The sequence below is a fragment of the Stenella coeruleoalba genome (assembly GCF_951394435.1).
Source record: "Stenella coeruleoalba genome assembly, chromosome: 7".
Classification (NCBI taxonomy): Eukaryota; Metazoa; Chordata; class Mammalia; order Artiodactyla; family Delphinidae; genus Stenella; species Stenella coeruleoalba.
Genome location: NC_137153.1, coordinates 110,998,718 through 111,011,323, shown reverse-complemented (window position 1 = coordinate 111,011,323; position 12,606 = coordinate 110,998,718). Strand labels below are relative to the sequence as shown.

Below are 12,606 nucleotides of genomic sequence, written 5' to 3'. Positions count from 1 at the left end.
CAGTTTGACCGCTTTCCCCATTAAGATAGATAATTTACATCCTGGAAAGATGTGGAGAAGCTGGAAGGCTCAGACGTTTGGGGTGAGTTTCCTCTAAGGCTGAGAGCAGAGTCTGGAGTTTCTTCCTTAACTGAATGTCTCCACTGACACATTCAGGATTGGCCAGGGCCTCCCCATCCAAGAATATGCTATCACTTAGAGTTCCTTCTGAATTCAGGCTCTCTAGCTCCTTTTGATTTGGCAATTTGCTTTTACCATTCAGCCAACTTCTGGATACCCTGACCACCTCATCCTTCCTGTGAATTAGGTCTGGTCAGTTTATCCAAATACATTTTGACTCACTAGACTCATTGTAATATGTCTTGTGTGAGAGCCAAAGCGTCTGCCTCCTAGGGCAGGTCCTGAAGTCCGTGTCTTTCTTTTAGACATAGTAAGTCCCATGTTCTTTCGTACAGGTTTGCTACAGCTTAATTTTTTTCTTTAAAACACTTGTATATCTAGGCTCTAAGGCACATTCACGTTTTTCCTGTCTTTTTAGTTTTTCTCTCTTGTTCTTCCCTCTCTAACATTATGCTCTCACCCCACGGCCTCTGAGCCCCCCTTCAGAAGGCTCCCATGCGCCATATAACTGACTTCCAAAGCTGGTGAAATGTAATGCCCCCATTTTTCACATAAAAGATTTGGTTTTTAAATGTTACTGTGATGCCAACCTACTAAAACGATGCTTTCTTTTGGCTGTAAGGTAAATATGTCTTTTGGCCTTTGTAAAGCTGTTGCATGTGGGGTAACTTCCCTCTGATCATCTGGTGCCCTCGAGTACCTGCTGTTGCTGCTTTGTGATTTCTCCAGAGCTTAAATATTAGAATAGAAATAAGGATCAGATTTCAAATCATGCTTGAGTATGCAGAAGTTTGTGAGGCCACAAGAACTCATTAATTACAAAATTAAGCAAGTAATTAATCTTTCCAGATTTGCCATGCCAATATTGGCAGTAGCCAAGGTAAACACCTGGTCACGGCTCCAGTTGGAACTGTCTTTCTGGGGATCTGAGGCCTGCACAGAAAGCTGTGCTGTGAATCTTGACCGTCCCTGTTTCTCCTGTAATATGTGATGTGCCAAATTGAGAGTCACTTCAGAATATTAATCAATAGCATTGCTTTTGAGCTTTATAATTCATGACAGTTCACTCAGATGAAATCCCTTTTTGAATATCCTTCTTCCTATGATGTAGCCATCTTAATTTTGAGTGGAAAATATTAAGAGTAACTTCAAAGTTTGTGGGCCTCTTCCATAATGGTACATGTTGACTGACTAATCTGGAAAAGGTTAATGATAATTACTGTAAGATTCTTTTTTTTTTTTAACCTGAAATTTTTATTGGATTATTAAACTTATTTGGAGTCCTCTCCGTTTCTTTTCTCTGTAGGTTTACCCAAGAGAATGGTTCTGTTACCCGTTATGAAATTCCCAACATATCCTGTTCCCCACTACTCATTCTTTTAGCAAATGACAGAAGCTAATTCCTATTGAACAATACAGTACATACAGAATGTTAGAGAAAAAGCCTTTTTATCCTGCTTTCTTTGAACACATACTTGATCAAAATTATTTGTAAAGAACATCTTTCCTACTTTTTGATTTTAACAAACGCAAATTTAGTTCTCTAAAACTTGAAAACAAACAAACAAAAAGAAACTAGTTCTGTGAAACGGTACCTCATTTCCGGAAAATAACTTATACCAGCCCTTCTGTTCTAGGGAAATAAGTCTAGCAGTTCAAAGTTTAAGTTTTAAGAGGAGTATCAGATTATGTAAAATTAAATTCGTGAAGGATGTATAGAGTCTCAAACACTGATCACAAATAAACTGCTTTGTTGTAACACAGAGTACTGCCTGGTTCCTGATGCAGTCACTGATGCTTAGCTGATTGATATGTATTTGCCCCAGGGCACGTTAATTCGGGCTGTAGTTATTTTTTTTTAATACAATAGAGACTTTTCATTTAAACTTTAACTTTGTAAATATTGAAGTGTGTAATTAAAGCCAATAAAATATGGGTTTGAATATTGTTTTAGCTTATTATTTTTGATATGTTTTGGTATCAAATTATAAAGAATTGAAAACTAATAATAACTTAGCCCTAGAAACCCATTCATTTGTAACCAAACTGATAAAACAAAGCAAAGGCGATTGTTAGTTTGAGCCACAGTCTATTTACTTTGTAAGCCCTTTGTACTCCTGCTGTACGAGGGCATCCCCATGATAAAGGTTTACTCTGTTATCTGAGCATTGCTTATTAAAATGATGGCACTACCCAGAGATGGGGAAGGAGGAATGTGATTATTTTAGTTTCCGAATTTCCAAGTTTTAAAAAATAATAAATTAATTGATCAATCACCCTCTCTTGTTCTTGTGGCCTTCTTCACTCTGTAAGATACTGTGTTCACTCCCTGGCTTTTTTCATGCAGAGAGAAGATTAGCGATTTTTCTGGGATTCTTTGAAGGGTCTCTTATCCTCTTCAATTACATCAGAATCTAAAGCAGCAACAGGGTCCCCATAAAAACTTGCTCTTCGATTGTCCCAGTTCTTGTTGAGTGCTGCTGTGAAAAGTGACAGGTTTCAGCCATGGGTCAGCATTTATTTTTTAAGACACCTGATTAAGCTGGTGAAAAATGATCAGTTGGTAACATTGTGTTGTTCTGTAAAGGGTGCAGACCTAAGTCTTCCACTTGCATTCTCACCTTGTTTGGAAGCCTATGATGTTACTAGAAGGTAATGGTTTTATTAAGGTACTCGCCCCCATGAAGGCAACAGTGTGGTCCCATGTTGATATTTACAAGTTCTGTGTCTTAAAAATGTCTGTTTTTAGTATGAATTAGCTTTCCTCGTCTTTCTTCATTTCTGGTTTTTGGAGCTGAACAGTACCCGTCGCTGAGAATGGGCTTCACAAAATACGGCAAATTTATGTACCAGATTTCTTTGGGACCGCTAAATGAGAATGAAACAGATCGTTTAAAACAAATGTTAGTGTTACTTATCAGAAATAAAATTTTTACACCATGCTTGTTACTGCTGCTCCTTGACCTTTTGTCTTTATTAGTGGTGGGTGATACTTTAATAAAACCTCATCACTTGCTGGAAGTAGCTGTGAACTTACCATTCTCATCCTGTGCATTAGTGGCTAGACGTACACAAGAGGGCCCATCTCAGCTGGGAGTTTTCATGTTTCATTGATTCGTTTTGCTGACCTATGGATGAAACAGAGCCATCACTGAGAAGAAAAAGCATGGCTGGTAGTGTCCATTTTTTATTAATTAAATATTTACAAACAGTCCTCTTTGTTTTTGGAATACTATTAATTGGCAGCTGCAGCTGTATTGTTATTTGAAATTGATTGTCAAATTTGCATTCCAAGTTGGAATCTCTTTGGAGATTTCTCTTTAGAAAATTCTTTTGAAGTAGCTGACTCAGCTTCATAACTCAACCCTTCTATAATGGTGAAAATGGAGCTGTGCTGTTTTCCAACATGATGGCAGTCATTTCAAATGGTTTCTACCAAGTCTTTTTTTTTTTTTTTTTTTTGTTGTTGTTTGTTGGAAGTTACTAACCATGTTGTAAACCTGCCCAGTTGCTGCAAACTTTTACATTTCTCTGCTTTACTTAAAATAATTGAGCTGTCAGTCCTTTGTTAGAAGTGGTAACCATGCAAGTTCAACTGTTTAAATCTTGTAATGAATTAAGTGTCCTCCCCCTACCCCCACCCCCTTTACCCTTCCCACCCCTTCATTTTGTAATGAAAATTCCACTTACAGCTGAAAGAGCAGAGAAATATAAATGAAGCTTTTGGCTTCACCAAATTCTGTGAAATTAACATAAAGTTTTGCTTCTCTGCTCTTTTCTCCACTGTAGGTGGTTTTTTCATTGACAGCCCCTATTGCCAGCCTCTGAGCGTCGCACCATTTATTATTCACTTGGGCCCTCAAGATTTCTTCTCTGACTTCTAGAACCATCAGGTTGTCTGGCTTGAAATGGCAATTTCTATGTCTTAGTCTTAAGAGCAATGTGACCCCCTGAGGCTTTCCAGCTTTCAGACACAGCACTCTGACACCTCCTTTTGGAAAGCAGTGAATGAGCATTTTAAAGAAGAGCAATACTTTATTCAGAGCCACGGTGTCTGTTTGAAAACTTTTCCTTTGGAAACCTAGCAATATCTGGATATACTTAGCCCCTCCTAGCCTAGTCTCTCGTCGGGGAGTCTACAAACCAATGTAGAATTTAGAATTAGTGTATGAGCTGTGCTATCTTCTGACAGTTTTTAAACTTTTTTAGCACATAAACTGAATAGTTGCATTCCTGACTGCGTCAGTTAGCGCTATTATAATTCCTCAGAGATAGGGGTCCTCCTTGAAGCCATATTCTTTGCATGGGGGCTGGCACCCAGCCAGGGAGGTGGCCTGCAGCCATGTTTCTTGAGGCTGTGGGAGCACCCCATCTCTTGTGCAAGGTAATTGGTCCAATAGATTCCCAACATACCTCATGCTGACTAGATGCAGTGCATGGTGCGGGGAAGCCAGGGCTCCTGGAGTCGTTTGTAGTCTCTCTCAAATTGTTAACCTGGGGAACAAACCACTGATAGATTTTGCTGGTATTAGCCTTTTCTTCTTTTTTAAAATTTGGGTGAATGTTTGACAATCATGAATCAGTCATTCACCATTATTAATTGAAGAGCTGGGAATACCTCGTTAATGTATTTTTAAAACTGGTGTTGGATCCTCTGTGTATTTCAGGTTAATACTTTTAAGCAGTTTTCAGCACGTTTATCTCACTTTATTCTCGTTCTCCTTGGACCTTCGTAGCCATATCACTTGTATAAAATAGGCTGAGATATAGTGACTGTAAGCTGTGGTCTCAGTATACAAAGGTAAGCGCTTTTATTTTCTGATTAAAGAGAAAATTAAAAATCGATGAACACAACATGCATATATGACAATCATATATGATGTATTTGATCTCTTAGGTCTTATCTCATCACATTAACATTTTTAATGATCTAAATGTGAAATAGTTATTTTCAGCATTTTGTTTTTAATACCCTTATAATTTCTCTTTGAGAGACATTTCACTTTTGAGTTAAGTGTGTGTATGTGTATAGAAACTTATAACGTATATGCGAATTACACACACTTACCTGTTTAAATAAAAGAATTTGGTGGTGGGAAGTGTTCACCTAAGAAGATTTTTACGTCAGGGCAAAAAGTGCTGGAATTTCATAAGCAGCAAGATTGGTAACGGTGCCGGTAGGACCCATTTATATGTAGCTGTTACATAAGCTGAGGATCCAAGTGCCAATTTCTCAAGGAGAGAGACTTCTCTGAGAAATGAGTATCTCTGATCTGTGTTGTATGCCCTAATACAACAGCAGCAAGAAGCCATAAAAAAAAAAGCAATAGCAAATGAAAAAAACCAAACTATTAAGGTAACTGTGGAAAAATATAAAATTGACTGAGTTAAGCTAAGTATTTGCAGAATCAATTATGGCAAGACTCAGAATGGTAAATACCTGGTGTGCAGAGACCAAATAGATGTAAGGCAATTCATCTTTCTTTTCCAGATTAGATAGATGATTTATTTCCCACCTGATTCAACCGTCATGGAGTTCATTTAAAAGAAGTGAGGGTTAGGCCAAGTATTTTTAAAAGGATTTGCTTCTTCCTTACGTGTATTCATTCCATAAATGCATTTCATATGTGTTAGATGTTCTGTGCTAAGGTTGTACTTGATATATATATATATAGATAGATAGATTGATTAAAATGAAGTTTATGTTTTATATTTGTCTCTAAGTAGTAGTTTTCTTTTTGTTGCTAACTTTGAAGGTTGCTGGAACAACTTTTTTCCCATACAGAATCTGTATGTACATTGAATGTGGCTTCGGCATCTATAAAAGGCTGAGTGAGGTCTAGTTGACTAGTACCAAGTACATTCCAGTCCTGATCAAACAGCCAAGTGCCCCTTACGGGACAGGTTCTTCTCTAGCAAAACAGGCTCCGCCCAGTGGAAACCTTTTAAGTCGGAGAGTCTCCTTGTTGGTGGAATTGGGCCTATTGTAAATATCCTAGGTTGGGAGCCAAATAATGCATTAGCAGTGTCAGAAGATGATTTACTTAGTTAATAGTTTATTTATAAATTATTTAATAATATGGGCCCCCTGACATCACTGAAAATGGGCATCATTTGGAAATTCACTCATTTTAAATTTCCCTGGCAGTTTTGAGAGCCTGAAACCAACTCTGGTTTATGTTCATGGACCTCTATCCACATAAGTGCAGTGAATGAAATGAATAACAAAGAGCCCAGTCCTTTAAAACTAGTTTTTGTAGTGTAGCAAAGAACAAAAGTGGTTAGTTTAAACACTGACCACATTTTTTGATGACGAGTGAGGGAAATTTTACTCTTATAATCAATCATTCATTATCATTTCCCTGTTTCTTGGGTTTCATTAATAACTGCACTGGAGGTAAATCTTCAGTAGTGAGTTACAGGAGTGAACTAAGGAGATCTGCCCCCTTTCCCCCAACCCCAACAGTTAGATTTCTAGCAATCTAGAGCCCTAAAAATCAGGGACATTGAGAGCAGTTAAAGCTGAAGACAGCCTGCTCTGTGAGTGGTCTTCCTGCAACTTCCATTCAGCGTATGCCAGTGCCTCCCTGGTGGTGCTGGGATGGGGGTGGTCCCTCTGAAGTCACCCAGAACAAGAAAGGTTCTGTTGTATTCAGACTCCTACTCTGAAACCATCTGAGGCCATGCCATCCATTGACCAGAGATTTCTCAGTGTTACTAGGAGGCCGGGAAGGGAGATGGGTGGTAAGTGAACCTGCAGAGCCAGGAAGCTGTCTACCACTGAGGTGAGTTCAATATTGACGTGTTTCTCTCTAGCAGTTACTTACAGAGCACAGAGCTAGTACTTCTTATGTAAGTTCCTTCCTTTCCCAATAGCATCTTCCAGAAAGTCTGTTTTAAGTCAAGAATTGAAGTTGACTTAGTTGTAAGAATAGATATCCTTTCCCACATTATCATTTTAGGTAAGAGCTAACAGCTTCCATTGATGCTTGAAGCAGTGATCTTTGGAGATTTTTTTAAAATAGCAGCATAATGCAAATTAGGTTATGTAAGCTTTATAGCACAGCTAGAAATAGGGATTAGAAACCATGTGGGACTCTGGGCCAGAGTATATTTCTCTCCCTCCAGCAAATTCCTGTGGGGCCTAGGAATTAGATTCTGAGTTAATACACAGAGTGCTTTGAATAGGACCTGGTACAGAGTAAGTGCTCAGTAAATGCTGACCGTTCTTACTGTGGTTGGCTGAGGTGACAAAATTCGTGCGGGAGGCTGCGCTGTGCCGGCCTGTAGTGGAGAAGCAGGTGCGTGGCCTGCTGGGGGGCGGGGGGAGCGGCGTGGGTTCTTTAGTGTTGGCAGGTTTGGGATACTCCAGGCTTTGGGAGAGGACTCCAGCAACTTCGGGTCAGTCGGGAGGTACAAAGCAAACACTGGATGAGACCTGGTGTGGGAGGCTGCTGCAGATCCGTGCTGGACGAAGATGCTCATGTTTCTGTGTGGTAGTCTGTTGCCAGGGGTTCGTAATACTTGCTTTGGGATTTAGGTGTGCTTGGAACTTCAAAGGGGCTGAGCTTATCAACCTGCTGATTCTAAGTTTCCTGCCAGTGCATTAGTAAGAAAAGAGTGTGTGTTTGATTACAGCTAGCCCCAGAATCTGACATTCAGAGCTCACCATTTATTTGGCAGGTAGAACGCAAGTTACTATAAATCACAGAAAAGAAAGAGGAGACCGGGTGGCATGCTTAGAAGGCTGTTGACTTGGATGCTTCTCTCTTCTAGTTTGCTGCAACACCTTGGGAAAAAAAAAATCTGTAGTTAACACCACTCGAGGCCTCCCTCTTGCCTGTTAATCTTAGAAAAAAACATACCTGTCTATCCATCCCTCTCTCTGTCCATATACCCATTTATCTATCTGGACACAGTTGGGAAGTTGCTTTTCAGCAAAAAGAAAAATGAGGAGATGGTTGGTCTGAATAAAGGGTGAGCATCTTCCTGTCTGTCTCTGGCTCGCACGTGTCTACGTGGACCTCCGGAACCTCTGGAGAAAAGTGTGCGGCCGCATTCCTCTCTGCTGGTAGAGGTGAGCTGAGTGGGGAATACAGATCGAGTTCTGTGATGCTCTAAGGTTATAAAAACTGTGTAGACAGGACTGAGTGTTACTTTTAAAGGCAAATAAGGTAGAGTTGCATTATAGTCAAGAGGCGCTTCTTCAATCCAGGATATATGTGTGTCAGTGATGTCGTCCTGGCAGACGTGACCCCATTCCTCAGCTGTAGCCACCTGGGTGGAATTCTTGCCTCAGTAACGATCGAGGGTTCTTTTGTTTGTTTTGCCTTGATCAGTCAGTTGTTAACACCTTAATTACCTGGTCCTTCTAAGGAGGGTCTTAGGGTCTTTCTTGGCAGAACTTTGCTATTTCTGCAAACTATGCTGTCTCTGCTGGTGGGTAGTGTGGAGACTGCCACCATCTGCCCAGGCAGTTTAAGAGTCAGATTAGCATATCCTAGCTGGAGATGCGGTCCTGAGTCATCTTTTTGCTGCTTACGGCCCCCAGGAGGTAACGGGATTAGCCTGCTGCAGTGAGGGCATTCTCTTTGCGCTGCCTAGGAGCCTAGGCTCTCTCTGCTTTGTCGCAGTTTCTCCTACCTTGATCCTTTTGTGTGGTTTGGAAGAACAGTCTCTGCATTCACATGTCAGCTGAATGTCCCAGGTAGCTAACAGTGGCCTTCAGTTTAGGTCATTTTGGGCTGTGGGCAGCAGTGGATGGAAGAAAGGAGAGCGGGAAGAAAGATGCTAAAATTGGTACCTTGTGCGTGCCAGGCACTTGGACATTTTTCTTATTTCTCAGCCTTTTTGAAGGTGGTATTATTCTTATTTTACAGATGAAAAAACTGAGGCTCAGAGTTAAGTGCTAGAGTCAAGAATGAACTCCAGCTCTGTCCAGTGCCAGAGCCTCTTTCTGCTGTACCAGCTATGGATTAGGAGTCTGGAAAGAAGGTGAGGAAGCACATCGGGGGACAGGAAGGTGGTGTGTGGGCAGTGAGGCAAGGCCGAATGGAGCCTAAAAAGGGCCTGAACACAAGCCAGGGGCCTCACTGTCGCAGGATCTTTGGAGCTCACCGACTCAAACCAATCCCAGGCTCCCGTGCTAGAATCTAGGCTTTGGCTTGAGGTCATTTTAGACCAGATATCCTGGCCTAAAATAGGGCTGTTTTCTTTTAGAGCCGTTGGAAAAGATTAACAAACTGGAAAGATAGACTGGAGGGCTGAGGTGTGGCTGTATAAACAGAGGAAGCTTTTGCATTTGAAGCTTGTTTTTCTGTTTGAATATCAATGAGAAATTGAGGTGTGCGTTTTCATTTAGCTAATGCTTTCTGAGTACACGCTATCTGGCCTGAGATTGGCGATGGGGATGTCTTAAAAGATTTGAGCCAAACTCTGAAGGAGAGCTGGTGAGGCTGGGCTCATTGGGTCAAAGGAAGAGGGGTGGCCCAGGGTTGGGGTGTGAGTGCAGAGAGATGGCCCTGGGCAAGTGCTGCGCAGAGATGGGGGTGAGGGGCAGATTGCAGTGGCCTGTTCTGCTTGCCAGGAGTGTCCCCTGGACTCGGCTTCACGGAAGGCTGGGGTCCCCTCACCAGCTCCTCGGCAGACTGGGGCTGGCTGGGTCTCTGCTTAGGGTTAGGTGGCCGTGGAGGTGGATGCAGAATCCTCTTCAGGGAAAGATCTTCTTCCCTAACCCACGTCACCACCAGCCTTGGCAGTTGCCGTTTTTCTGAGCCACCTGCCAGAATCCTGGGGCGGAACAGGAAGAAGGAACCTCTTGTAAACCCAGGTTGTAGGAGTTCTTGAGCCGCGGCTTGCGGAGGGAATGGCACCTGCGTGTGTAGCGTGCCAGCAGAGCTCTCTCCGGGCCGTGACTGTGTTCCCTGCCCTGATGGTCCCACTCAGAGAAGCTGCAGCACAGGGGTGGTTGTTACCACTGCACAGACAAGAAAATTGAAGCCAAGAGGCCTCTGCAAACCACCAGCTTATTTGTGGTAAAACACTGTGGCTCCTGATAAGTGAGTTTTTAATCACACAGGAGAAATGGCATTTCTCCTGTTTTTAGAGTTAACAGAAGCCCTTTCTTAGGGATGAGATTTGAGCTCCTCCACAACTGTGGGATCTAGAAATTTTCTCCTTTTACAGATGAGGAAATAGAGGCTTAGACAAGATGACTTGCCCAAAATTACACAGCTAGTCCGTGGCTGAGCCCACCCCTCCTGCTGGCGCTGTGCTCACCACTGCTGGTTGGTGTTGACAGTCTAGGCTGCTGCTATCCTGTTTCCTAAAACTGTCTGGCAAGTTTCCTCTCCTCTTTACGAGGCATTCGTTCTACTTACCTTTCTTCCAGACTTCTGGGATGTGTCCTGTGTGGTTTGAGACAAAACACGCAGAAAGCCACCTCTCTCCCCCTGACCCCCCTCTTCTTCCCCTCCCCCCGTGGGAAAAAAGAAACCAGACTTCGGGCTCATCCTTCTCCCGCTAACCTGGCTCCTGGGCAAGGTTACCGACTGGCCAGCCTTGGGCCAGGTGGCCTGTTTGTTGTTTTCTTTGCCAGCTGCACAGTTGGGTCTGTTTCCACAGACCATCTTTTTGTGCTGTAACTGAACCCTGTAATAAAATGCAAACCAGTAACTGCCATCGGAGAGATCCCCAGGCGTTGTATGGAGGGAAGGGATGTGCTGTTTCCGCTGAGCTTCATCCACGTTTTGGTTGTCAGCTGTCATGTTTCTGGCTAGGCCTTCCTTGTGTGCTCCAACTAAAGGGGTCGCCCTCACAGTTGCCTTCCCAGAGCGCTGGTGCCAGGGTCTCACTGGGCCCTTCCACGATGTAGACGGTCTCAGAAGATGCTCAGCTCTCTGACGTCCTTCAGGCATGGTTGGAGGCTGTATTATGGGAGGTATGGTGGCCATCATCCTGGAGGGGATCACTCCCCCTTCCACATCATCTGGAAGGTGGCACCTGAGGAACTCAGGAAAGCTGAAAGCACCTCAAGATGGGATAGGTTAAGGCTGCTGAAGGACAGACCTGGAGAGATCATGGACCTTTCCATCAGCTGTTCTTTTGGGGGTTTTTTTGTTTTTTTTTTTTGCGGTACGCGGGCCTCTCACTGCTGTGGCCTCTCCCGTTGCGGAGCACAGGCTCCGGACGTGCAGGCTCAGCGGCCATGGCTCACGGGCCCAGCCGCTCCGCGGCATGTGAGATCTTCCCAGACCGGGGCACGAACCCGTGTCCCCTGCATCGGCAGGCGGACTCTCAACCACTGTGCCACCAGGGAAGCCCTCCATCAGCTGTTTTAAAGGGTTGTATTTACTTGTCGTATGTGGTTCTAGAAGGGGAAAGATAGTTACGGTAAAGCCAGTTGGGCAGTTTGAGCTAAAGTGTGCCCTCCCATGAGGTGTGGTGAGAAGTGGGCCGCATGTTACCAGGAGTGCTTAGGCAGGAAGCCAGCTGTTTGCATACTGCAGAGGAAGGTCTTCTATGGGGTGTCAGTTTGCACAGAATGCTGATGTGGTTGGTGACACTGTCAAGACCGCTTCTCCCCTCTTGGGCACATGGATTTATTGGAAACATTCACTGTCACCTCCTACTACTAACCAGGCTGTGCTGGGGGAGGAGCACTTGAGGAAAACGTCAGGATTTTCAGCTTAGAAGGTGAAACCCCTGACCAAGAAGGAGCCCAGGAAGCGGGAGGGGACTGCTCGGGGCCTTGAGCAGAACAAGAGCCATCTTCTGTGCTTGGGAGAAGGGCTCCCACTCAGTCCAGGAGCAGAGCCAGGCCTGTGAAGAGACTTAAGAGCTGCGTGACTTAGAGAGTGAGAGGGGCTCCAGCAGATGTGGCCATGGCTTCCGCAGAGCCTGGCATCCAGCTGGCTGGGAGGTCTCAAGGAGGGGCGTCTGGTGTGCGCAGAAAGGCACAGCTTCTCAGGACAGCGTGGAGGTGCTTGTTAATGGGAACCTGGGAACTGGGATGGTTAGGAGGGTGAAGTAGCAGATGGCATGTGTAGTTCGGGGCCACTTCGTGAAAGGCCTTGGAGGGCTTACCATCTTCCAGAACGGTGAGAGAATTCTGGAGGATCGGTTTGGACAGCTGGATGGGGAAGGACCGAAGGAAGGAGTCAGAAGCTGTTGCGGATGCCCGGATGAAGGAGGCTGGCTGAGGGCGTCAGAGGCAGGAATGGCATCTCTTCATAGTCCAGGCTCCTTGCCTGGGCCCAGCAGGTGGTTATGGGGCCAGGGAACCACAGGAACCCCACGTGCAGCCAGGGAACTGGGGGCCACTGTTCAGTAGGTGCCTGGGACCAAGACAGGAAAGGGGGGTGGTGGCGGGGAGAGGCGTTGCAGTGTAGCAAGGGTCATCTCCATTGGCCAGGAAGCGGGGATTCGGTGGGCCTGACTTTCTCGTGGGTGCGGGGGCTCTGAGCCCCCTTCGTGTGCTCTCTAGGA

The 12,606-nt window shown here is 44.3% G+C and overlaps 1 protein-coding gene across 3 annotated transcripts in view; it reads left to right on the top strand.

The window, feature by feature from the left end:
- Positions 1–12,606, top strand: part of STRBP (spermatid perinuclear RNA binding protein) — a 184,096-nt gene that overhangs the window by 166,987 nt on the left and 4,503 nt on the right. The window contains exon 16 of one of the 3 annotated variants that reach the window (XM_079928053.1): positions 3,910–7,761. The exons of 1 other annotated variant lie outside the window; for it this stretch is intronic. In XM_079928053.1, the coding sequence (XP_079784179.1) occupies positions 3,910–4,004 (95 nt within the window). In that variant the 3' untranslated portion in view covers positions 4,005–7,761. Of the gene's footprint in view, positions 1–1,426; positions 3,193–3,909; positions 7,762–12,606 lie in introns of those variants that run through there. One more of the 3 variants, XM_079928052.1, reaches the window with a different exon arrangement.